The 27,941-nt window shown below is 41.0% G+C and overlaps 1 protein-coding gene across 1 annotated transcript; it reads left to right on the forward strand.

Moving 5' to 3' along the window:
* Nucleotides 1-17: 17 nt before the first annotated feature.
* On the forward strand, nt 18-26,179 carry afg1lb (AFG1 like ATPase b). Its single transcript, XM_019271153.2, has 13 exons — nt 18-168; nt 356-672; nt 4,033-4,096; nt 4,242-4,343; nt 4,596-4,723; nt 8,651-8,750; nt 11,653-11,711; nt 21,169-21,251; nt 22,010-22,080; nt 22,810-22,910; nt 23,721-23,861; nt 24,446-24,553; nt 25,177-26,179. The coding sequence occupies exons 1-13, from the start codon at nt 54-56 to the stop codon at nt 25,321-25,323; spliced, it is 1,536 nt and encodes a 511-aa protein (XP_019126698.2). The 5' UTR covers nt 18-53; the 3' UTR covers nt 25,324-26,179.
* The last annotated feature ends 1,762 nt before the right edge of the window (nt 26,180-27,941 follow it).

Raw genomic sequence — 27,941 nt, forward strand, 5'->3', positions numbered from 1 at the left:
TGTTGATATGGTGACATTTGAATGTCAATAAAGTTTCCGGGTTTTGAAACAGCATGGCGGCTCAGGCGGTCTGCACAGCTGTCAGAGGCTCAGTCATGTGTTTGCTTAAAGACACTGTCCTCACCTCAAAGAAAATGTGTAATCTGTCAAGCATTTGCACCGGAAAAGGTACGTGTCATTCCGTCATGCTGGAGTGAGTAATATTCAAATTGTGCGAGATTTCTTGTTAGGTAATACTGCACATGTGTGGTACCTTCACCCACAGTAATCTCTGAATTACACACTAGTTGTGGTTGTACCACTGTTTCAAGGCTTTTCTGCAAACGACTCATACAGTTTGCTCTAATGCTTCAAGGTTACACTACTAGTTGGAGGACGTGCAGTTCATCTTCCTCATCTGAGCCTCCAGCAGCAGATGTTTGTGCCTTGAGTGAAACCATTGGACACTATGACCGCCTTGTTCAGTGTGGCTCCCTGAGGGAAGATGCTCTGCAGAGAGATGTCGTCCAGCAGCTGGCTCAACTGCAACACACACTGAAGAACTACAGTAACAGCGTGTACCTGAACCCACCTCCACCGAGGATACACTCAAAAGATAACAGTCAGCTTGCAAAAGATAAAGACCCCCACAGTACATCAGATGAAAACAAAGGCGGTGGAGCCACTGCTGAGGTAAAGGGGTTATATTGACATGAAGTGTCATCATAACACGATCATGTATAATCTGATAATCAAACCTTCAACACTCAAATCATTTCCTAGAAAATACAAATGAAGGTAGTTATGAAACCTACGCGTGATTCCTACTAAACACTGCTATATCAAAATTAAAGATTATGAGCTCAATTAAGTCCATATAGAACTCTTGTAACTATTATTAGAGTATTCCTTGTGGATAGATTTTTGACATGTAGCTAGTCACCATAAAAGACATCTAAGCCACTGTGACTCAAGAATGTAGGTTGTCCACTAATTAGAAGATCGGTGGTTCAATCTTTAGTAGTCTGCATGTCGAAGTGTCCTTGGGGCGAGACACTGAACCCCAAATTCAGTGGCACCTTACATGGCACCTTACATGGCAGTCAATGCCGTCAGTGTATGAATGTGTGTAAGCGATATATAACAGTCCATTTACCATGATCAGGATGAAAAATGATCATCAACAAAACATTTTGAACTCACTCTCTCTAGTTCTCTCAGAACAACAAGCCTTTCCTATGTGCAAGTATCACGTGCCACTAACACACAACATAGACTCTGTTGACTCAATGAATCCCCGCCCCTTTCACTGCTCAGTAGTAGTTAATACAGGCAGCTCAGTAGTCATCGTGGATCCTATGGATGATATTATAGCACCTGTATGTCAAACAGATCCATCTCCGTATCAAATGAGACTCCATCCACTAAAGACCATGTGATACGGTAGAAAGCCCAAGAAAAACTTACTAAGGCTCCAGTTCTGTCATGACACTGGCACTGTCACTTTTTCCCTTCTGCTCCAAGCCTGAAAACCTCTTCTGTCTGGTGATCCAAAGCTCCTGTGCTACCAGTGTAAACACTCACCTGATGCTCTGAGCATCCAGTCCCGGTCATTATGGCTAACTGAGCAGAGCTAACGAGCTAACGGCAGCTACATTTACCAGCAGTTTACAACAGAAAACTGTAAATCACAGAGTTGATGTCGACCATTTTCTTCATAAAATATGATCCTGTTTCACCAAAATAACTAGTGCATTTGGTAGAAAATAATGAAAGATTTTGGACACTCTTCAAAATTTGAATGGCAGCATGGATGCATCTGGACTCTCATTCTGTTACAAAGCCCAGTTGACGTCTAACGTATGGAGAATCCGCTACACTGTTGCATCACCGATGGTGGCCGTGGGGCTCAGTTCAAAGGGAGGGTAGGGGTCTGGGAAGTGTATTGTGCATGTGAGTTTTGGAACGGTGTAATGTAGGGAGGCTGTTGTTGTTTTTAGGTCAGGGAAGCTGACTGTCTAGTATTTGGTGGTGGGAGTTTTTTTTGTTGGTTGGCTGGCACAGAAACATAGGGTTAGGCAGAGATTTTGGAAGGCAGCAGGGCAGACCTCCCGCTGGGCCCGTCCCGGCACCCCTCTCACTCTCTCACCGTCCCCATGCAGTAATGAGGGGATCCCCATTGTCTGGACCATTCTTGTCCTTTTTGCTTTTGATTCGGGACTCTGACAAATACTTTGGTGTTAGGCTATCAACACCACCGCCCCCCTCTTCTTCTTTGCACCTTATTTCTTGCTCTGTCTCTCTCTCACACACACACACACACACACATACACACAGAGTGACTGGAGTACTTATGCAATTATTCTGGTTTGAATCAGGTCATACCACTGTCCTTTCGGTGTCTGTTCTTTCTGTGAAAGTGCCGCCATTGTCCTCACTAACTGACCAAGTCTGTGAGGGGAGTACACTTGACTTAATATTGACCCAATGTGGCGTGGTTTTGCGGATGGTCGGCTAACAATGGGCCATTGTTTAGAGGGAGCCACCCTCTTCAAGTCAGACCTGCATCATAGTTATTAGTCCTGTATGTTGTAGGTCTCCAGCAGGACAGTTGTACCCCGATAAACAAACCGAGACTCCCACAGTCACTCCATTAACCTTGTTAATGAGAGACATGAAATATTCCAAAGCAGTTTTCCTGAAGTCATGTCCTGCATGTGAACTTTTAACTTATGTGCCAGTCTATATCCTCCTCTGAGAGGTTAGATAAGGCCATAGAGCTCAGCTAGACAGAGTGGCTGAGGGACAGCCTTGTCCTTCTCCACTCTGCCGTGGCAGAATGGCCTCCAGCCACCGCTGACAATTACCCCACCATGCCAGAGGGCAGCTTGGGAAGTCAGGGAGAAGTCACACACTGTCATGCCAGAGCAGACAGGAAAGGCTTGTTGCTCTTCCAGTATTTCACTCCAGCACAGCACAGGACAGGACAGGACAGGACAGGCAGGGATGGAGAGATTGAGGGGGTAGAGGGGAGGAGCACGGAGAGAGAGGGAGAGCCGAGAGAGACGATGGGTAACAAGTTTGTTTTTTCATTTAGTTTTCAATTGGCCATTGTCTGCATTTACCAGAGTCAAGTGGTCCTTGTGCAGTGGACACCAAGTGCAGTGGACACTGAGTACCGTCTCCATGAAATATTTGCTAAATTAAATTTTAAGAGGACAATCCTTTCAATTTAGTGCTGAGTTAATCCCAAAGCTATTTTCCATTGCCTGTTGCCCAGATGGACTATCCTCAACCACACTGTTGTTAAACCTGTATAAAGCATCATCTGTCCTCCTATATACCAATATTCTCCAAGTTCGTCATTACATGTCATCATTAAACTGATGACACATGAGTTTACATGGCTTGGGCTCTCTTTAGAGATATTTGGCTTTACTCAATATTCTCAGCTTGGTCACACAGAAGAGGTTTTTTTTTTTTTTTTGATGCAAGGACCTTTTGATGATCGGAGGCAGGCAGCACAATGACTTCCAGCAGCACCTCAATGCAACAGTACCGTATCACAATTAGCAGCGCTAAACAGGCTGCACAGACAAGTCCACTCCATCTCGTATGGAGCCTCATCCAGTCCTCTCCGTTTTGTCTGACAAATCCCCCCATTGTTCCTCTGATGATGCTTTTCTTTCGTGGGAACCCTGGCTTGTCTTGTTGATTAGATCCCCTTTGTCTTCCTCCCCTGCAGTGGGCTAGTCTGGAGAATGTGAAACCTCACACTGTAGTGGTGGCTTAATGCCTCAGCATACTTTGTTTATTAAACGATGATTCAGTCTTACATGGTAATTAATATAACAAAGTTTATTTGGGTCAGTAGCTATAGCGTTTTGTGATTTTAATTAATGAATTCATCAATGCATTCATTTTGAATAACCTGATTGATTTATTGTTAGATGTTGTGCATTGTCGTTGATGATGACAAGCAGCCGTTAATAGATTAAATAAATAAATAAAACATACAGTCATTTCCTAATTTTTCTTCTTTCCTTCTCGAAGGAGGAACCTGCTCCGCCACCACCACCGCCACCACCCAAAGGCTTCTATGTCTATGGAGGTGTTGGTAAGATCACATGTAGAAAAGGTCTTTTTAGTGTACAAATGAATGTCATTATGGCATTTCATTTGGTTCTAAAGCTATACAAGATCTCAATTCAAATCTCTCATTTAGAATAATTGCTTTTTTCTTCAATCCCTCTTTCTTTCAGGCACAGGGAAGACCATGCTCATGGATATGTTTTACTCCCGTGTGGAACACACTCATAAAAAGCGAGTCCACTTCAATAGCTTCATGTTGGACATCCACAAAAGTTAGTATTGTCCTCCCACTCCACGGCGCTAACTGCCGAAGGTTGGCTTGCGTGACTTTATGGAAGTTTACTGACTCTTTATGCGCTGGAGATCCTATATTTATCTCTGTGTTTGTCCTGAAGCCCTCCTGCTAATTGTCTACCATTATGCATACAGGTGAAATTACCCATTATTCAGTATTGTCACCGGGTTTGGGTTTGCAGATGCAGGTGTGCTTTAAGATGTGCCTGACGTTTGTGTACTGCTTAAAGGGATCCATCGGAGGAAACAAAGCCTGCCAAAACGAAGGCTAGGGAAAATGTTCACCTATGACCCCATATCACCAGTTGCTATGGAGATCAGCAATGAAACCTGCCTCCTGTGTTTTGACGAGTTTCAGGTGAGCGTGTGTGTGTGTGTGTGTGTGTGTGTGTGTGTGTGTGTTTCTGTTCTTAAAGCCTACTTGAACATTAGCAAACGAGACAATAAGAAATCAGAATACTGTTGTTTGTTTTAATATTCCGTGTATCAACTGCACTCATTTGCCTAAAACAGTGGTACTCTAAGTATTAGGTGATTCTGCAAGTACAACTCAATATTTGAATGACATGCCGATATGATAATTAGGTAGGTTATTGTGAAAAAACAATACAAGATAACAGTTGGCTGGAAGGATTAAATAAACTTATAATATACTTAAGATGTGCCAGAGATGTAAAGTATAATGTAAATAATATCTTTTAAGATATTTTAAAGGTTCAAACAAGTTTGTAAAGAGAAAAAAACAGCAATGACCAAGATGCATTGCAACATTCATGTTTAAAATTTATACATTGTCAAATAAAATTTGTCAAATAATATAGTATATTATTCTGACACTTTTTTATGTGTAGCTACTGGCATATTAAAAATAGATAAGATACAACTTTATTGTTAACAGGGAAATGTGGGTGTTGTTGTAGCAGCATTTGGACAGCAATAAGAACAGATACATATAAAAAATAAAGTAATAACAATAGTGGATATAAAACTAAAATAGAATAAGAAATAGAAACTATAAAAGAGCATCTGGAGACATTCAGGGGGAATGGCAAGCCATATACAGTATATACATATACAGTAATTAATGTATGCTGAAATCTCAGAAGAAAAAGGAAACATATTTTTGTTTCTTTTGTGGGTATAGTAATAGTTTAATGTCTAACTAGTCCTCCTTCTTGTTAGGGCATGAATAGTTTAAAAAAAATGTTGTGTTCAGTGTTGAGTGTTCAATCTGTGATCACTAGTGTTTACTCACAGCTAGTGTCTTTCCTGTCTGGACAACTGGAAGCTTCTGATTTTGACGATCCACACAAAAACAGGACTGGGGACACCTAGTGGCCTCTTCTGAATATAGCATAATTGTAAAATGACTTCCAGTATCAATGAAACATTCTCTCTCTGTTTTTAGTATGTGGTAATTTACTAGTACAGTACTAGTTGTACATGTGTAATGTAACATATATCAAAGTATAACATTACACTGGGATTACTGTGATTCTGCAGCAGTCAGTTGAGTCAGTGATCTCCTTCTGTTGCTTCCAAACCTTTACAACCAAATCATGCAGAGGTTTTGCACACTGCATTTACACATCTAAAAGGCATCGTCAGCCATAAGTGCTGCCGAACTTTTCATTATTTCATCCTTTGGTGTCAAAGGAGAGCGCCACTACTGAAGCTCTCTTTATTCTCTGTAAGGTAGTTAGTCATTCACTGCGGGGAAGAAAGACGTATGCTTCTGTCTTTATCATTAGCCAAACACATCTGTTAACAACACAATGTTGCTCCTCTTACTGATATCATTACAGTTAATGCCAGCAGGTCAGAGGTCACAGAAGGTGCGCTTGCTTCCTCTAATCACTCTCTATGCATCTGCGAGGATCAAGAGCTGCTCCTTTCATCCGCCCGTCTTTCACATTTTAAACTGCGGCGCTGTTTGTGCATTCTCATTGATTTGTTTTGTTTGCCGTCGCCAGCTTTGCTGTTTTCGCTTGTCGACTGTTGCTACCGGTGAATGGAGGGGAAACAAGCAGACATGTGCGCGTTGTTTGTGATGCATAAACAAGAGGTTGCGAGGTTGGGAGAGTTGGGGGGTGGAGGAGGAGGAGGTGGCGGCGGTGGTGGTGGTGGTGGTGGTGGGGGGGGGGGGTCTATACCAATCAGCATCCTCCTCCACTCAGCCATGCAAATGAGGCTCTGGGTATCAGTCGCACTCTCCTGCTTCCTTAAGTGAGTGGAGCTAGAAAGCGACTGGCGGCGGCGGGTCAGATGGATCTTATCCTCTTAAATGCTAATGACATTTCTCCATTCTCTTCATTAGCGCCGTGCCATTATCAGTAATTTGTAGCCCCCCTCCCTCCTTTTGCGGCCCCCGCCCGGCTCCCCTAATGAATACTCGCCATTGAGAGGTCCGAGATGGAAAGATGGGACGAGAGCGAGAAAGGAGGAAGAAGAAGAGTGAGAAGAAAACGCTTGAGCATCATTGTCTCAGGGCCTCAGTCACTGTGCAGCCTCTGTGAAATTGCTCATAGGTTGTGTACATAAAGAGGTGTAACATCAAAAGAGGTTTAATTTGGCACCCGTGTGCCTTGCTATAAACTGACAGCCGCTTGAGTAATTGGATGCTCATTTAAATATCGGCATTGGCTGACGGAGATTGCACCATTATTTTTGTGTTCCACAAGTGCTACATCAGTCCCCCTCCACCTTTCTCATTCTGTGGGTACCCATTCTCTTTCCCTCTCCCCCTACTCATTCAGCAATCAATATTGCCCCTCATACTATGCCCATGTTGAGGGCACATGAATAAACAAATCCAGGTTGTATAAAAGGTCATTTTTAAATGATTCTTTTGAAATGAAAATAAAATCCTGCGGTCGGAGGAAATGGGGGCCCCTTCAGAGAGCCACAGAGCCTTGGCTTTCTGTTGATTCTCATTACGCTCACACACAATCACTCTCACACACACACACACACACTAATTTGATGCCCCTAGCCACCTCTCCTTAGCAAAATCAAGGCTTTAACACAAATGTTAATCAAGTATTGGCAAGGGCAGTGGGGCTAATATGCAAAAGCAGAAGACTCTCCAGAGTGTGAAAGGAGGCATATGCTGTGGGTATGGCCATCAGAAGTGCCTGTTATAGACAGGGAAGTAGGTAAGAGGGAGTAAGAGGAGAGGGCGGGACAGAAGTCTTTCTTTTATTCAAGACATCCTAGTTTTAAGAAGGTTTCATGTCCTTTCTTTAAGTAACTTGAAATGTACCTCTCAGTTTACTTAAAATGTGGATGGTGTGCTTGCAAAGGATGTTTAATTTAGCAAAGGAAGGTCTTTTTAGTTGTCTTATTGCAAGAAAGCTTCATTTTTTGATGTGAGTGACAGTTACCATAAGACTGACGGTAGAGGCCTGAAAAATCTTTGACAATACGCTCGTTTGTCACCATGTTTAATTAGGCGTGTGTCTATATACATGCTGATTTGACTACTGTGCCTCACGGGGTAACCTGATGTCTCCCTTCATGGATGTTCAAAAGAACAACAGAGGTGAAAAAGATAGAGAGAGAGAGAGAGACATGAGAGATGAGAGAATAAGAACAAAAGTGAGAGCACTGGAATACGAATAGAAAGGTCAGAGCTCTTCATAAGCGTCCTTGCATCAGTGTTGTCATTGACCTTTGTTTATTGTGGACTCATGGAAATGATGTAGATGAAAAAGGCAGCAAACGGTTGAATTGGATTTATGTATTATAACCTGGTAGCCTTGTGTCTAGATCATCCACAACACACATGTGCACCTTTTTTATATGCCTTTATTTGGCCATCTTGGATAGAGGCTTTATATGCCAGTGTGACCCCAGTCTGGATTCACATTGCTCCGTTTTCATTATCCTTTTCTTCCTCTTGTTTTCTCGCCTGCGTTCAGTCATTCTCACGTCTGTTCTGTTGATTAGCTCAGGACCGCTGCCTTGCCTCAGCTACTTGTCCTCAGCAGAAAGCTGCTTCGTGACCATTTGCAGTCAGTTCAAGTGGTTTAGGTGTGTGTGTGTGTGTTTGTGTGTGTGTGTGTGTGTGTGTGTGTGTGTGTGTTTGTGTTCACGTGGATGTGTGAGTGTGAATGGCCATGACCAGACACAAAGGATTGAATGAGCACACCTGAATGACACTAATCAACGTGGAGTGTTGACAGCATGGTTTGACCTCAGCTGCACACACATGTGGTGTGGCGAGAAAAGGTAAATTATACAGTACGTGAATGTGTCTCTCTTCTTCTCTGGTTCGGTTCTCCAGGTGACAGACATTGCTGATGCCATGATCCTGAAGCAGCTATTCGAGATGCTGTTCAAGACTGGAGTGGTGGTGGTGGCCACTTCCAACAGAGCCCCTGATGGTAAGACGACCAGTGTCTGAGCACATAAAGTACGTTTTCATGTGATTTTTATTTTATTTTATATATATTGCTTAATAATTATTTATTTTGTTGTTACTAATCTCACAGTTTAGGATGATTTAGTGCAGATTTACAGCCACCAGTAACACTAACTTTCTCAGTTCTAAATGTGAAGTTATGAACACACAACCACTCTCTTGCTTTACACACCACAGGTCAACAGTTAACGCTCAAATGTCATAAATATCCCGAATAATATAATAAAAATAAAGTAGTAACAGGACTACTACCTAACACTATCTACCACAACTCAGCTGTAGCAAAAACAAAAATATAATGCTACTAATGTCGCAGGAACACCTAGTCAGATATCCCACTGTCAGTTATACTTATTATAAAATTAAATTAAATTCCTGCAAAAGAGAACTTTACTGATTCGTTTTTGTTTTTTTTATCAGGATGCGGAAAAATTAAACCAGCACTGCTTTAGCTCCAGCACATTTTCCTTAGCACATAACCCTTTTAACTACTAATGAGCTATTAAAATTAAATCAAAACATTACTTAACTCTTCTCCAAAGTACCGTGCCATTTTTGAAAAATATCTAACCATCACCAAACAGTATGTGACATACTGTAAGTCATAGTAATTCATTGGGAATACAGCATGATATGTTGGAGATGTATGTGTATGTGACTGCATTATCAAAATTAGTAGAGTTAGTCAGAAGGACTGAGAGGGGGAAAGGCTAACTGTGAAATGTAGTCAGACAACACCAGGAGGTCCACTTAACTACTCAGCTAAGACTACTCAATCTGCCTGCAAGTAATATTCCTGAAACATCATAATGTTTGCGTCTCCTCCTCCTCTTGAACCGGCAAATCTCTCAGTTACTTTACATACATCTACATTATTATTCACTTAATACTATAATCCAAAAGTGCTTGGCTCCAGCAAGAAATCAATTGAGCTTTACGAGACCATATCTTTAAAGCAATTACCTGGGAGGGAGAAAAAGCAAGGAACATTTGAAACAGCTCTCAGTGGCATGATACAACCTTTAAACAGGCTTTGATGTTGCATTTAGTGCCAGCGGAGTAAGGTTGGAGAAAGAATGAGCAAGGTGGTGATCAAGGTGGAGATAAATGCATGATGTGCTTATCTGACGTCTTTCTTTCCCATGGGAAGATGTTGATATCTAAAAGTCTCGAGTGGGTACAAAGTGGATGGCAGTAAGATAGCTCTCATGTACAAAGACGCTTGTCTCTGATATTTACTAGCTATTAAGAACAAAGGGACAAACCATAGAAAACTTGATAGAGAGCCTACTTGGTATTAATTACATGGTTAATGGAACACTGAAAGCCATAAGAGACAACTGGACATGAAAGGCATACATTTTCCATCTTTATTGATGTGGAGATGCCGCTATCAAAAAGCCCTAGATGTGTTTGCCGGGCGAGTTTAAAATAGGTTGTTTTTTTTTTTTTTACTAGAAAGGCTAAAATAGTGTTTTGTTGTCGTTATACATTAATAGAGTTTAATGAGATTGAGGAGGGTTGGGGGGTGGATAAATGGTGTCTTTTTGGAGTGGAACACCCTCGACATTCACTGGATCCCACATGTAATTTACATTCATGGACTTAAGTTTGTGTGAGCTTATTTTGATGACAGCATCAGTTACATCAACACATAGCAATCAACAGTACAGTATCATGGGAAATGGTCTTAAGGTCTTATGTCAGAGCATCCTGTAACTTGTAGAATAGCAGGTTCGGTGTGTGTTTTAGCACCCCCTTTTCAAAGCATACATGACACTCTGCCTTAAAGGAACAGTTTGACATTTTGGGAAATATGCTTATTCACTTTCCTGCTGGGAGTTAAGTGTGCGGATCGATACCACTCTAATATCTGAAAAGTAAATGTGAAGCTGCCACCATTAGCTGTTTAGTTCAGTTAAGCACAAAGACTGGAAACATGGAAACTGCTGGTCTGGCTCTTCCAAACGTAAGCCTCTAACTAACACTGACATGTTATATATCGGTTGTTTAATCTGTAAAAATAACACAGTGTGTTTTTTCAGGCACTGTTTCCATGGAGTCACTGCTCCTGGCCAACACATAGTCTGGGACACATCCCCCCTATAAAACCCCAACCTGTTAACGGACACACTAGGTATAACTTTTTAATTTGCTTATGTTGAGGCATTGGTGGAGTTTATAACCTTAAGACCGAGCCATGTTTTTATATTCTTTGTGCTAAGTTAAGTGAAGCCTCCTTTTTCCAGTTTCATATTTACATCAGAGTGGTGACAATCTCCCACGTCCCAAAATATTAAACTATTCCTTTTTTAAGTAATAATGTCCAATGCATGGCAGAGTTCATTACAGTACAGGAGTTATCAAGCTAGTTTTATTTGTGTGTCATGTCCTACTGTAGCAAGCCTAAGCCCAAACATCAACAACAACCACTTGTTTGCAGCTGGAGAGAGCTTAAGCCTCGATGTGTGTCTGTGCGTGTGCGTGTGCGTCTTTGTCCGTGTTTGTGTGTACATCCCTATCTGTTTTATCTGTCTATCAGGGATGCTACTTCAGATGTAATTTGTTCCAGCCGAGCTAATTGAAACCTCTATTCAGCGAGCTGCTGTGGACATTGTCCACGCTGAAAAGGCGACAGTCCTTTCTCCCGCCACCATTGTTTGGGAATGTAATGAATTTTATGTTGCTGCCGCTGCCGGTAGAGAAATCCATTTTTCTCTCCTGGTCCCAATCCTTTTGTCGTGCCTCCCCACCCATCCTTCAGTTCATCAATAGCCACTTTATCTGCCAATCTGCGGTGGGGGAATGACATTATTAGGAGGCTAAACAGCAGCTCTAATACAGGCCCTCCCTTCCTCTTTCAGATCTGTACAAAAACGGACTTCAGAGGGACACCTTCCTACCTTTCATCGGCGTGCTGAAGGTAGAGACAAAGTCATCCCTCTCTCTTGTCTCGTTAATTTATTCATTTGTTTATCACACACACAGATAACACACATGTACGCGTATACACACACGTGCATGTGCGCCTCTGTCCCTCTGTGTCTGTCTCTTTTTTTTTGCAAGTTGCTCTTTAGTGGTTTGATGTTTTCTGCTTCCTGGATGCCTTGCACAGTGTCACAAAGCTGTCTTTGATCATGCCAAGGCACAGTGAAAAGACTCAGAGAGAGAGAGAGAGAGAGCGGGAGAAAGGTAGGGAGAAATGGAAAAGAGCGTGTGTGAGTACAGGTAATGTGAATGAGAGATGGGCGGACGAGCTGAGTGACTGACCCAGGCTGCTTGCATTTCAAAAGTAAAGGGGGGGCGGTTGGTGGGGATGCGTGGTGGGGGAGAGGAGAGGAGAAAAGCGATGCAGTGGTTAGCATTTCCAGCGAAAAATCTACTTTGCAATTTAAGCAGGTAGCACCATTATCCTGCCTGCTTCTCATGATGATCATTGATGTGTTTGGAGTGATCATGATCATAAATAATTGCATAATAATTTGTTGTCATGCATTTTGCAACAGAGGAGGGCAGCATTCTTGCACCTTTTATTGGTATTTAGTCCAAACAGTAAAGGCAAACAACACCCAACTTCGGCGCATTAGGCCACAAACACGCTGCTTATTCTGAATGTTCATGAGGAAACATGTAGAGGCAACAACAGCCATCAGGAACAGATTTATTTTTTACACATAGGGCCATGTACGGTGACTATAAACGTACATATCTCAGCTTGTAATGTAGTAACAACAGTAAATTCTGAACTGGCATCGTTTGGTCACCGCAGAAAAGTAACTTAGAGAATTAAAAGTAATTCTCTGAACATTTGAATATATGGACATACACAGATCCAGTTTTGTTACCTGACTACTTTGAGCAAATTTTGTGTAGCCTTTCCTCCATAGTGCACTAAATAAACACTGGCTAAGTGGATACATTAATAGATGTATGCACAGACATACAAACATAAACATTTATTTTACTTACTAAATGCCCTCTTGTGACTGAGTATTGAGTATCATCACTCATAGTACTACCTGAATTTTATGGCTTGATAAAAGAAATTCATTCATCATTAATACATGAACATTGTATTGGCACAATGCTATATTGGTACTTGTATTATAACAGAGAATATGTTTAAAAGTATAGTACACAATGCAGTAAAAGGCACTTAAAGTAATTTAGTGATCAGAGATTAGAAAGTAAAATTTTCATCCGCACATAAATCACATCTGAGCAGATTTAGGTTCATCAGTTGATGCTGCTGTGAGCTCATATCACTATTAGCCTGATTGGCCTCAAATGTCAACTATTGGTCGAGCTCTAGATGATTATTAGTATTAGTGCAAGATTATTATGATCCCATTACATGAACATGTTACCTGTGACAACACAAACTTCAACACAAACTTCAACACAAGTACAGTTGTGTTCATCAAATAAATAATAGGACATGGCTGCTTCAACAAGAGCATCATGGTTGATCTGCAGTGTCCAGACCACAGACAGTTATCAGAGCTACACTGTATCTTCAAACATACACACACACACACACACAAATGTAAACATACTACAACCAGGGAGGCCTTGGAGTCACCCTGCTCCCCACCCACTCTCCCAGCAGCACCCTTGCCCTCTCTAATCCACCCTCATCGAGGTCCTGAATGCCTGTTGTCCCTCTCTGCCCCGCACTACATCCTCTCTTTCAGGGGTCCCATGTTTCCCTTTGTGAGGCCATCTGGTTTTGGGGGTCGGGGTTTTTTTTGGGGTGGGAGGGGGTGCGAGGCATTCTCTATAGCGGCCTGTTCTGTAAAGTTAAAGCGTGTTTTAGCGGGGTCACGCTGCTAACTAGCTGACCCTTAATAGATTGAATTAATGCTTGCAGGCACCGGTAATACAGGGTCCCCTCCTCCCTGATGCAGCTCGCTCTAGTATGGGCATGACTGAGTGTGTTTCTATAGCGAGTGAGAGAGTGAATGAGGGTGTTAAAAAAAAAAAAAAAAAAAAAATAGGCCCTGACCTTTCCTCCCTATCACCTGAGCTGGAGTGGGAAGGGTTAATCCCACCCTTCTGTCCGCCTGGGCTGACATCTTTATTTAACTATTGACTTCTGATTAGTTGGGGTCCCCCTTTTTCCTCAGCACCCAACCCCCCTGAAATCATCCAGTCTCCTAATCTTTAAAATAAGAAATCATTAGGCGTATGAACTTTTAAGCGGATGCACAAAAACACACGACTTCCCTGAACCTGAAAGTCTCTGACTGCTTTTCACTTTTTGGTTTGTTTACTAGTTACTTTTCATTCACTCAGTCGTTTATAATTTTTCTTTTTAGCGTCTCTGTAGACTCCATCGGGGAATCTATTCAGTTGTTTGGGCTTCTTTTTCTTTGTAGCCATGGCAAAGCTCAGAGTTCTGTGAAATACAGGGTTTAAGGGCTTTTTTTTAATGGACACTGCCAGTATTGTAACTAAGACACTCTTTCTCTCTCACAGACTGTCCTCCCTCTCCACTCCACTCTTCATCACCCATCCTCTCTCTACCCCTCTATCCCCGCTCTTTATTCTATTACTATCCTGCTCTGTTCGCTGGCTTTACTCACCCAAGGTCAGGTCCCTGTATTCTGGTAGCAGAATAGTGACTTTATTTTCCCCTTCGCTTGTTCGATTGCAGTTGTGCACAATGCTGCCAGGGGGGGCGTGGCATGACAACAACCCTGAGGCAACTTTGAGTATCTCTGCTTTTCCTGCTGTTTTTAACCCTTATTTTAATCAGCTCTAATTCTTTTTTTTTTGTGTTATTGTTAAATATTTGCCATGTACTGTGCAGTTGGTGATGAGAGAAAAAGAAATACATAAATAAAGCAGGATGACAGCGAAAGAAAAAATTGAGGAACGAGAAGGGGATGTGGTGCTCCAGGGGAGACCTTGGTGAGAAGGACTGCCTGTGAAGAGACGGCAGCCTGCCAGTTCACATCAAATGGATGTTGATGTTTGATGACTGTCATTGTCTTCCAGAGCATTTAATGGCAGGGCAGTGCCACTCACTGTATGCGTCGAGGGCGCACCTGAGTTCTTTCATATCGGTGTCTCACTGCTACAAAACTGAACAATTAATTAAAGGACAAATCGATTTTGCTCCTTTTTGAACACGAGGAATGAATTCTGGCTCCATATTTATCACCTCGTTTTTAATTGATACAGTAACCTTGGCTTGTAATTTTTTTCTTCTGCCTAACTGATGATGTTTCCCAATGTTGAATCGTAAGCATGCGCACGTGTCAGATGTGTTTGATCAAGCATACATGCATCCACAAACAGGTGCTTTATATTGTGTTGTATGTATTCGTTTGTGAAGCAGGCCACCTGCAATCTGAAGGCAACACTTCATTAACATGTACATTTAAAGCCATTTTCTTACACTTAATATGCTCTCTCTTTTTTTGTAGCATCCTAAACTGAAATGTTATGAACTTAAATAGTTTTTTAGATCGTCTTTTTATGGAAATATGGTGGGTTACTAACTTGTTTACCTGAGAACAACAACACATAAGGCAAGAGATGTTTATATGTTATAACACATCAAGAAAATAACCTTCTTTTATTATTATTGATACTGTTGCTCTGGCCATCTCTGAAGAAGAAGAAGAAGAAGAAGATATACTTTATTAATCCCACGAACGGGAAATTCTTTTTACGCTCTATTTTATTTACATGCATTTTAACCCAGATACACACACATGCAGTGCAAGTACAAGTACAGTACAAAGTACACATGCAATTTTTTGGAGAGAGATGGTGGAGTGGAGTGATGGGCAGCCCCCCGAGAAGCGCCTAGCAAGCAGGGGGATCGGTGCCTTGCTCAAGGGACCTCAGCAGTGCCCAGGAGGTGGACTGGCACCTCTCCAGCTACCAGTCCACCTTCCATATTTGGTCCATGCGGGACTTGAACTGGCCATCCTCTGGTTCCCAAGCCAAGTCCCAATAGACTGAGCTACTGCTGCCCCTGCAGCATATAGAAGGTAGAAGTAGCATCCTCTCTCTTTAGATTTAGACCAGCGCTTGCTTCATATTAAAGAATAAATCTACTGATTTTACAACTGTTTGGTTAAAGGTGTTGGGGAGTATGACTACATGTGAAAAAAAGTTGTACAACAGTTTTTGTGGCTGCATGAAGTCTGATAATTTGCCACAAGTGCTTTCACTGTCCAATCAAGACTACAAGTTTGAAAGTGAAAATAAAATCTGGTGGCGTACATAGTCTTAAAGCTGGTCCAGAGCGTTCAGTACTGAAGTGATGAGCTCAGCTGCATGGAGTTCATTTCTGATGTCTGTGTGTTTACACTGACATGTGGAGCCTCTGTTGGCCAGGTGCAGGTAGCACAGACTCTACCGAGTTTCTGCAGCGGTTCGGTTTTTGGGCCTCAGCAGAGCTCAAGAGGGGTTGAGGGTGGGGGGTCCAGTGGGGTCCTGGATCACGAAAGGTGGGGCCTCCATCTCAAAAGATGTTTCCCCAAGAGGAGCAGCCGAGGCAGGGGGAGGTTGTGAGAACGACCTCTCAGAACAAACCATCGCTGGCCCAAGGCGGTCACACTTTAAGGGAATAGATCATTAGGTGTAATTAGGGTGTTCACATTGTCATGTACCCCCCCGGCTGCCCAAGAATGAATAAAATCACCAGATACACCCCCCCACTCACACACACACTCACTCACACTCATGCACACACACACACACACACACACACACACACACACACACAGCAGCTCCCCAGTTAGTGAAAACACTTTGATGTCAGAAGAGTCGTCCAGAACTTGCCAGCATAAAGGCAGTGTTTTAAGCTTTCTCTCTTTTCTCCCCCGTCTCTCTCTCTCTCTCTCTCTCTCTCTCTCTCTCTCTCTCTCTCGACCCCTCTATCCCTCCCTCCCTCTTTTCTTCTGTCCCTCCACACAAGGCTGTAAGACACACATGGTTGAATGAACGACAACCTTTCCCCTCCTCCCCTCTCTCTCTCTCTCCCCCCTCTCTCCCCCCTTCGTCTCTTTTTCAGCCTTCCCACCCCGCATTTCTTTGAGGCCTGGTCAATTCTCTGGGCCAAACAAAAAAAGCATCAAATGTTTTCTGCTGCTGGGTAATGAGGGAGTGGACCTCATCAGGGCCCAATAGTCAGCTATCCTTGGCTTTTGTTGCAGCTCAATGGCACCGCGCTCTTTGAAAAACTCAAAAGCAACTTTTTGAGGAGTAAAGGATAGAGAAAGATATGGCATAGAGGGAGCGGGGAGCAGAAGCAGCTACTAAAAAAAAAAAAAAAAAAAAAGCCACTCTGTTTTTATGCTAAACGGCTGTCCAGAGAGAGCAGTGGACAGCTTGGACAATGACATGATTGGAGCTACATGTGTTTGGATGACTTTCTTCTAAAGACACTCTGATTCTCATGTCTGTCATCTCTCTCTCTCTCTCTCTTCTGTCTCTCCCTCCCCTCTTTAGTCTGTCACTTTGTGAATGCATCTGTGCAAGTAGTGAAACTCTTAATTTGCAGCGGCGCTGCTTCCAGTAACAGCCACACATGGGACTAGATTTTAAGTCCAGAAAGCTAATATTGTGGCGTGAATCATGGCTGATTTATTTTCCTCATCAATTTAATCTGTCAATAATTTTTTTGGATTAAGACTTAAGTCTTTGAAATGTCTCTGATGATTTACCAGAGCTCAAAGCAACATCTTCACATTTCTTGTTTTATCAACACTACAAATCCAAAATATATCCAATTAATAAAATCATAAAATGAAGACATGGAGCAAATTCTCACATTTGGTGAAAACAGCAAATTAGCCAGTTTCCACCACATTTTTATTTTATTTCTTTTGAGCCATTAGTGAAAAAGGAAAAACTTTGTGGATCGACAAAGGTGAACACACGTGCAAAGGAAAGAAAGCACTGTAGTAATGTTATAATCCCAGTATTTGGGTATTAAATTAGTAGTAAAACCTCAAATTTTACAAAAACATCCTTATCGGTGTACTTCATGGAGAAAATCCCAAATATTTTGTCCATAAATGATGTTAGGTGTAAGGATTTGTCGAATAAAGGCGCCATTATTAATGAATTTGTTCCTTAATTTATTGATTAACTGATCAATTGATTAGCCTATACAGTGTCTGAAAATAGCAAAAAAATAGTACAAAACTAAAAATGTGATCAATTCAGATATAAAACGGTGAAATGCAGCTCAAAATGACTCTAAATTATCATCAAAATATGTTGATCAGACGCCTGACTCCTTCAACAGTACACCTGACATAAACAAAGTGGCTGTAAGATGTTTATTAGAGTCTATATATGTCTGTCCAAAGCACATCTCCATCTCCAGATGTGTACCTTCATAGTATGAGCACACTCACTGTCATTTATCAGAGTCAGTCCCTCAGACACTGTCCTGCTGCAGCAAATATGCACAAACACAATAAATCTGCCACTCAAAATACTCAAAAGGACAAGTGTTTCAGTAACATTTAGAAAAAAAAACTATTGAGCCATTTTTAAATATGAGAGTATATATTTATGTTTTTCAATATTTACATTTCAGTAGGAACAAATGGGTTTAGAGCTGAGTACCACAGACAAGGTAGGTAAGTCATAAAGTACTAAAGAAGATAAATATCACCATGAATGTGGTAAAATATGTGAAATAAAAACTATACAGGACACGCTAAAGGGACGGTTGGAGATGAGACTATAAGTTGCAAAGTAACACTGACTAGGATTAGAGTTAGAGGAGCGTGGCGGCGGCGGCAGTGGTGGTGGTGGAGGAGGGGGACAAGACCACAATGTGTGGGCGGATGAAATCTTGGAGGAGTGAGAACTTGACAATCCTCTCAAGATGGATAATCAAGTAATGACCCGCAAGGCCTCAGCCTCATCTGATTATAAATAACCAATGGAATCATCATCACTGATTGTGTTTCCATTCCTCCTTCTTTGTACCTCGCTTCTCCGTCAAGAAACGCATCAGCCGTCTTCACTGTAGGTAGAGACGGTTCATAAAGGGAGGGAGTAGAAGATGGCAGGAGAAAAGACAAACTGAGATTCTAATGATGTGGCGGCGATAGTGACAAGTTTTTTTTTTTTTCTCCCCTTCTTTCTTTTTTTCCATTTTGGAGGGACTATTTACCCGTTGGTGGGGTCACAGTAGGTTGATGAAATGACACCTCCCTTTTGTGCGTGGGGGAGGGCGAGTTTGTCAGGTTGTTATTAAGCCTGATTCAGCCAATTGGCTCAGAGTGGGAACCCCGTTTGTGTGAGCGGACATGGAGATAAAAAGTTGACAGCGGAGAAGAATAGAGTATTTCCGTCCCCTTGCTTTGTGATGATTACTAATTATCCTGCAGCTTAAGGAGGCCAGTGGCAGAAATTCACTGATTTCATAATTTACTGGAGCTGTCGTCGAATACTCAGTCAGCCGGCGATGGCTTGGATGGGATGATATGCAATTCCTTTCTTTTCTTTGATAGAATGGTGGAGATGATGATTATAGTTTGTGCTGTACTCCCTGACATGAATCCTGTTGACGTTTTACACTATCTGGAAAAGTTTGAACTCTGCATCACAAGTTCACCCCCGCTGTAACACACTTGAATAGCAGCGGGAACAATAGATCAGCTCAATAAACCATGAAGAAGTGGCACAAAATCTCAGCGCTGTCAGATGAGAGTAAGATGTCTCCTGTCGTCTGCGCTGCCCCGTCGTCGTTCTTCCTTATTTGCTCTTTTATTTATACTCAGACGGAAGCAGTTACACAAAGCTCTCACACTCCCTTTTCACATGTTTTATAATGTTGGCACATCCTGTAGCATTTCATGGTAGGAACCAAAAATAATGCATCATCTATGCCGACAGCTTGTTTATTCCATTTACTGTATATGTGGACATTTCCTTTCCATATTTTTAATACTTTTAATACATAAATGAACTCATATATGCAGCCAAATATACATTTTGATTTTTGGGACAACACATATAAAAGGTTCTATATTTCTTTTATTGCATATTCATCACTTTATTAACTGTATTCCTGCACAGTGGGTCTACACGTTTTTCTATGTTCTATAAGTGTCTTAGATATACTGAGTGTTTCTCAAATGTTTTACACTGTGTACAACCTCAGAAAATATTAATCTCTGCAAGTACCATGAGGTTGAAATACAGTCAACTCTATTCAGTTACAGACAGTTAACAAAGGATGCAGGTTTATTTGTACAAGAAGATTATTTATTGTTATCCAAAACCAGAGCTACCTGGATGGAGGGGTTACTCCTGATCCGCTTATCTCTTCCACATATTTCTTGTCTGGAGCTACAATTTCAGTGTTTTTGAACCATTTGTTTTACCTCTACTTACTATCTCCACGTGATAATCCAATGTGATAATCAAAGTATTACAGGAAATGCTAGTTTTATTTTATATTATATTCCTGTGGTCTTATAGTTCTTAATATTTTCTTTCAAGATGTTATTGTATTTTGTTAAATGTTTCCAAATTAATTAATTTATTTAGAAAGTGGTACTTCAGTTTGAGAACCAGTGCTGCATATTAATATATGAAATATAAAATAAAACTGCAACAGCAAAATGGAATTTGATATCTAAATGCAGATTTAAACAACATTTAGGTTTAGCTCTAAAGCAAAATAATAAGTGGCTATTCACCAAATGTGATGCCATACTGTGAAATAACAACATTCCATGAAAAAACAAGTAATGAATTATCCTAATGACAAATATATCTTTATTCCTCTGTGATATAAGAGTGAGTCACACCGTTGCACTGGGAAACCTGTTCTAACATTATCATGAGGACACACAGCGTCATTTATCCAAGTCAGTCCCCTCATACATCATCCTGCTGCTGCAAATACTCAAAAATAAAATAAATCCGCCACCGTGTGACTAACAGTTAGTAAAACACTACAGTGCCCAGCAGCTTTCAAAGAAAGAAATATATATTCATGGCTTGTTTTTCAAGACTTACATTCTCATTAGGAACCAATGGGTTTAGTACTGAGTACCACAGACACGGTAGGTAAGACGTAAAGTACTGAGAGACAGTAACGCGTTGTTGGTTTTGGTACATCATTGGGATTTGTTAATGATAAATGTGGCTTGTGACAGAGGATGAATAAGCTGTAGTACAAACAATATATTTTAAAGAAACTGTAGCCCAATACACAATGTGCATACTGATTATGATCATTTCTATTTAAGTTGTAATTAGTATAAACTAAATATTTAGCACTTTTCTGCAGCTTTGCTTTAAAAAAAAGACAAGCCTATTTAAAATTTTTGCGCTATTTATTTCATTTATTAGTATTTTTATTTGTCTCTGTGTATGTATGTGTGCAGGAGTACTGCCACACCATCCGCTTAGACTCTGGGATTGACTACAGGAAGCTGGACAAGGCTGCAGCAGGGAAACTCTACTACCTGTAAGGCACACACACACACACACACACACACACACACACACACACACAGATATTAGTCATATTTGTTCCTCTGCTTGCAGTCCATCTCCAGTTCAGCAACCGTGCAGAGGTCAACATTAACCTGCACCCACAACAACAACACACACACACACAGAAATGTGCACAACACCGAGTTAGATTTTGTTTTTTAAGGACAGAAAGAGAAGGCAAACAGATGGATAAATGGGAGGAAGCAGACTTGGAGATTTATAAAGCCCTACATTACCTTGAGAGATCCATGAAAAGAGTGAAAGAGGAATCAATAGAATATGAGAAAATGGCAGAGCTTTAAAAGCTAGTTTTCTATTTTCCTCATTACATATACGCTGTTGGGAACATACATGCACGCAGGCAAAAAAAGGTATGAATGACACTGATGTTGCTCATCGCTGTATTGGTGCTTTCAAGTGCTTTCGTCTTTTCACTGTATGTAAATAGAGCGCATCTCACCCTTTTACCTGGAGTTAAAACACAAACACACACACATGCACACACACACACGCGCACGCTCTCATTTTGACGTGCATTCACAGGCTAATGCTTGTGTTTAGAGCCTAACATCCTGTTTTTTACTGATGGAGTGAAAAGCTAAGTACCCCCCCTCCCGTGCTCTCCTTGCTGCCACCGTTTGATGTAGCCACTTCAGCATTATTAATTTCATATCCTATTTTTTTTTCTTCTCTGCTTCGATTGTGTGTGTTTGTGTGTGTCTTGTGCAGTACAAGGGAGCCTGGCGCGGAGGCCTTCTTGGATGCACTGTTTGAGGAGCTGGCCTTAAGACAAAAAGATGGTAAGGAAGTTAAAGGCACCACGGACATCAGCTGTTTGGGCAGATTTGTCCACCGTTCAACTTTCTCCATATTTATTGACAGTAGGAATACACAAACACACTCATCCACATGCCCAACCCTAAACCCGAACATGGTTCCCAATCCCATTTGTTCCTACGGACAATGTAAACATACATATACATTTTTAAAAAATTCTGTAATGTTATTTTTGTAACAAACAGGAAGCATTGGTTGTCGACTACTCAGCTACCAATGTGGTGCTCTATTGAGTATTCACAGCAACATTATGGCATCTTATCATTGTGCAGAATCCTTCAGATTATTCTGCACAATACCGACAGGCTTGGTTATGTATTCTGGGTCACTCATGTTTAGCTTCAGAGTTAAAGTACAGCTAAGACAGCACAAAGTTCAGAAAAGTTGTTTTGAATTCTGTTTTAAAGGTTTAAATGCTGGATAGAGGTTTTGTGAAGGTTTTGTTTCAGCCACCAGGGTCAAGTTCACGGTTAAATTTTAAGGTTTCTAGGTTGGTTTTTGTATTGATGTACATCTAAAAACACTGTACACACTGTATTTTACTAACATTTGCAGACACACTGAAAGTCTAGGATGAATTAACTCCTATTCACTTCATAGATTTGTTTCTAATAGAATGATTCAACTGTAAATGTGGCGATAAAAGCTGTATGATATGACAATCAGGTGTATTGTTGGGTGTGTTTCCATAGTTACAGGCCCTCGGTCGCTCACAGTGCTGGGCAGAGACGTGACTCTGGAAAAGACCTGTGGCTCCATCGCCGACTGTACTTTTGATGAGCTGTGTGGCAGAGTGAGTGTCTTCATCCTGGTTTGTTTTTACTTCAAATCATTTTATATCAAAGAGCATTAAAAGAAAAAGAGGGGGCACATATTAAATAACATTCATCTCTGTGAGTGAGGAAATATGGCGTGTGACTCATGGCCGGCTCAAACCACAGATATCCCAGTTACAGATCCCAGTCAGTATGTATGTATGTTAGACGACCTGAGCACTGGAACGTTCCCAGTCTCTTTCTGACTCACATACACACACACCTACACATACACAGTACACAGCCACACACAGCATCCACTCACCACTAATCAAAACTGCTCAAATTCAAAGCACTTCTCTTTATTGCCTCTGCATTCTGTTTCTTCCCTCCTCTGTGTACTTATTGTCCAAGCCTTTGCTCTCAAACTGAATCACCTTCCCTCCATCTCAGTCCTATTTTCTTCTCAATGTCAAAAAGCAAGTCTATTGACAATTTTGTGAATAGTTGAGCCCGTTGTGCCTCAAATAAAGCAGTGTGGTACAGTAATCTGCAGTGTGTGTGTGTGTGTGCAGAGGGGTAAAGACCGAAGCCTGAGGACAAGGGTGAGCTTTTGCAGGCATCTGAGCTTCAAGGCTCCTTTTTCCAACATATGTTGACAAGTCCACATTGATTTTGAGAGCAATCATCCTGAATAGTAAAGAACCAAGGACAGGGTGGCATCAGTCTGTACAGACTGCAACATTCAAAGTGCAAACTGTATCTGTGTGTGTTCACTGTGCTGCTGCAGATTATAAACTCAAGTCTGACTTTGATCCAGCATGTAAACCTGCTCAGTTGTCTTCCAGGCTCTGGGTGCCAGTGACTATCTGGAAATGGCACGGCTCTTTGACACCGTATTCATTCGCCATGTTCCCATGCTGACTCTGACCCGGAAGGACCAGGCCAGGCGCTTCACCACCCTTATAGACAACTTCTACGACAACAAGGTAAAAGGAAACACACACGGCAACTTTTACAAAGTCCAAATTCAAGATGGGATATAACATTTCCATCATTTTTACGATTTTTTGTTTTAATTTAATATATAAGGTAATAAACATTAACCCCAGTGTGCCCAGTGTGCATAATACCAAAGGCAAATAATTGATGACAGAAGTGGCTGTAATATTATCACTTAAATAGAAATACACTATTCTCTACTGCAAAAAGTAATATTACTGTCGTATATATGCATTGCACTGCATTCGATAGTTAAATTTAGTGCCTACCTCATATTAGCTCACTTACTATGAACTGTAATTTTATCAATCAGTTATTTATTGTGTCAAAGACGAAATTTGATTCAGTTTTTAAAAAGTCAATATGCACTTAAATCTCGTCAGAGATGCATTAAAACACAAATTAACCAGAAATATGAGTGCTGTCATTTTAAATAGGCGGTGAGTGAACAGTTAACCACTTTTGTTTAATAATAATGTATTTTATCACAGGAAACAGGAACACTTAATCATTAATGATACAGGGAGTAACAATAAGTAATAATCAAATTGGACTTTTTTTTTACTCCCAGGTGAGAGTGGTGCTGCTGGCGGCGGCTCCTGTGGACCGTCTGTTTGTCCACACTGGAGGGGAGGATGAGAGGGACCGACAACTGCTGGATGAGCTGGGCCTCAGCGGGGTAAACAACACATCTGCTACAGCAGAATATGACCTGAAGTTAAAACTGTAAAACTTTTGTCTCCTATCAGCAATGAATGGATGTGTTGGTGTTTCCCAAAATCCCTTTAAATATTTCCTTTAAAAGAAATCACATCATTGATTTTTCTTTAAGTGACAGGTCAGTTCACCTCACTCAGGATAAAAAAGGATCAATTAACCGTTTTATTAGTTTGTGATTACACATGAATTAAAGGGGCTTTACACACTTAGAGTAACATTAACACAGGTCTGCAGCAGCATGTGGTGGTTAATATTCACCCTTCTAACTTTAAGCATACTAATATTTAACTGAAATTGCTGAACGTCATTGTACGTCATTTTCCTCCTATGCATGTGTGTTTTTTAATTGCCCACCTTGAAGACTTTTTATTTTATTTTATCAATTGTGCATTTTTAGGAAAGTTTCACTGAGTAATGAGGAATGTCATGTTCACACTCACATATTTACACAGAAATTGATCCTGCAAGTTCAGAAATCAAACCGATTTTCTAACCTTTATACTCTGACCTAAAATGTGTTTTCATTTAAGTTGGATTTTGAGTGCATCAGCCACTAACCCTGGTGTTGGCTCCTTTCTTCAGGAGGCCGCGGAGCGACTGGCTCTGTTCACAGCCGAGGAGGAGATCTTTGCCTTCCAGAGGACCGTCTCCAGACTGATGGAGATGCAAACTAAGTCATACTGGATGGAGGGAGACCGCAGTCACAGGAAGAAACACATGAACACTTGACATCCACTGCTGACTGAATTAGAAGCATATACCTCGAAACAACATATTACCTCACTAACCACCAACACTGCATAGGCGAAGTTTGATCTAGTAGAAATAGAAAAGTCTTTTTTTGTAAATAAGCTGCAGTTTATAGTCAGTATATCCAAAACAGAGCAGATATGGAATAAATATGCAAAACTAGACACCCGTTTGCATCTTATGCATGTGCATTTTCCTGTATTAACGTCTGATCCTCTTCTGTGAGGTGTGCTCTCTCCCCCTTGTGGACTCTTTATTTTAAAGAACATGGAAACCTCTCCAACATGTGTGAACCACAAGGCAAACAGGTGCTCACTTCACAGAGAGTAAGAGGGCCAAGTGTTCCTCAGAGTAGTTGGCTGCTGCCCTCTAGTGGGTTAATCTCAAAAAGAGAGAAAAGTATTCTCAAGCTGTTTTTCTGAAACAATATCAGAATGAAACCTCAAGTGTATAAAAACCTGTTTACAAATTAAAGATGCTATGCATGCTATCAGTGAATGACACTAGAATTCAGAGAGGTGTTAAGCCATCTTTCCCATAAACTCAGTGGGTATTGGATTTTTATTGACATATTCTAGATCTTAATCAAGTAAAAATGGTCTTGATTTTGATCCTGACTTTACTATCTGAAGGAGAGATTGGTCCCGTGTTATTACAGACAATACATACACAACTGCAAGCTACAAACAACATTTAAATCTAATCAAATTATTGAGACATGTAATTGTGAAAGAGCTTTGTACTTTTAAATCCAGGCTTTTCAGGAAGTCTTGTCATGCGGGTCTGTAACAAAGATCAAGAGTCAAATCAAAGTGTTAAAAATTCACAAAACAAAGGCCAGAAAAAGTAGACGTAGCTCTTCAGATGTAAAAAATAATCTGTTGTACAAAATGTGATTAAATGTGACAAATGTGCGAGCTTGTTTTTTCTATTAGATTGTACAAAAAGTATGATCAAAATAAATGAATACTGCTTGCACAGTTTGATGAGGTGGATTGACTTTCTGGAGTTTTGTGTTTATATAAAAGTGGCTCTGAATTGAATATAATATATTTTAAAGTATAATTAATAATAAGATAATGTTATTATCTAAACTATGAACACCTTTCTTTTTTTTAGATTTCAGATACAGTTGAGCAGCAGTGTTTTAAATTCCCTGTGATGTTTTGGAACTTCTTCCTGTTTGCCTGTAGGTGGCAGCAGAGGGCAAACAATCACGACATGATTTGTTATTGCGTCCATGTAAGGATGAGGTCATCCTTGTGCACCACTCCAGCCTAGACCAGCCCACTCTGACAACTGTAGTCAGAACAGTGAGCAGCACCTACAGTATCCACACCAAGAGCGTTATATAAGATGTTGTTGTCGGACCAAATGTCCAAGCAGCCGGGATCATGGCACAAAACAGAGTGAAAATGTATAATCTCATTAGTCTCAATCCATGATAAATGGCTCAGTGGCCTCTCAGTGTGAGTGTGTGTGTGTGTGTGCGCGCATGCACATGACATGTATCATTAAAAAGTGCTTGAGTCGGTAGCAAAGCCTCGAGTCTATCCCACTATAACTCTCAATTAAAGAAAAATCAATCACTCCCTACGCCGAGGCCTCTAATCCAATCAGAGCATTATGCTGTTTGGGGGGAAACATCAGACACAAACAGAGATGGCGGCCATGCTTTGTGATTGTCTTAATTGGATGATTCACGCTGGCTTAGAGGGGTGGTCATAGTCTCCATCCTCTCTGGACCACAGTCTTGATACCCCATGCTGATGGAGGCAAGATGGAGAACAGCTCACCTTTTGTCTCTTTCTCGGCTAAAACAGGAACAAAAATTGATGGTTGGCTCCAAAGAGAAAAGGTCTGATAAACATGGATGAAATTAAGTTTTAATAGAGCACTGCTGACAATACCAGTATGTTAAACACTAAGTGGAACTCAGACATTGTGCTAATACAGTTATTCAATCTGGTTCTCAGCCCACTGGATTGTGTTACGTGGCTCCAAGCTGGAAGACGTTGTGAAGTCTGGAGTGCAAAGAAAGAGTAATAATACAAATAGTTTGTGGCTGTATGTTTGTTTGCTTACTAGTGTTGCACATGCATGCATTGTAGCATCGGATACAGGTTAGATTAACGAATAAATGGGCCAAATGCCAGATATATACTGCAGCAGGTTATTGAGGGGACACGTCTGACCCTTATTTTGTTCCACATGACATAGATCCACACGTTTAATAAACCTCATTGACTGTCATACATGTGCAGGTGCGTATCTATCAATATATGTATACACAAAGAATCAAAAGCATCCAAACATTAAAAAAGATAATGGGTAACTCTTATGATGCGGTCAATAAATAAATGCTGGTGATGTTTAAGTAAAGAGAGTTAAAGCTGCCCTTAGTTACACGGCTTAGTCTTGAGACTATTTTAAAACCTGGCTTCAACTAAAGGTTTAAAAAGAAAACAAAATAAATGATCGCCAACAGCAAATATTCACACAGAATCATACTTAAAATGATCTTCTACCATCTAAAAGCACTGAGAGTTTACTCAGCATGATGTGAAGTCATTTAAATATCTGTCTGATACAGTTGG

The sequence above is a fragment of the Larimichthys crocea genome, chromosome XI (assembly GCF_000972845.2).
Source record: "Larimichthys crocea isolate SSNF chromosome XI, L_crocea_2.0, whole genome shotgun sequence".
NCBI lineage: Eukaryota > Metazoa > Chordata > Actinopteri > Sciaenidae > Larimichthys > Larimichthys crocea.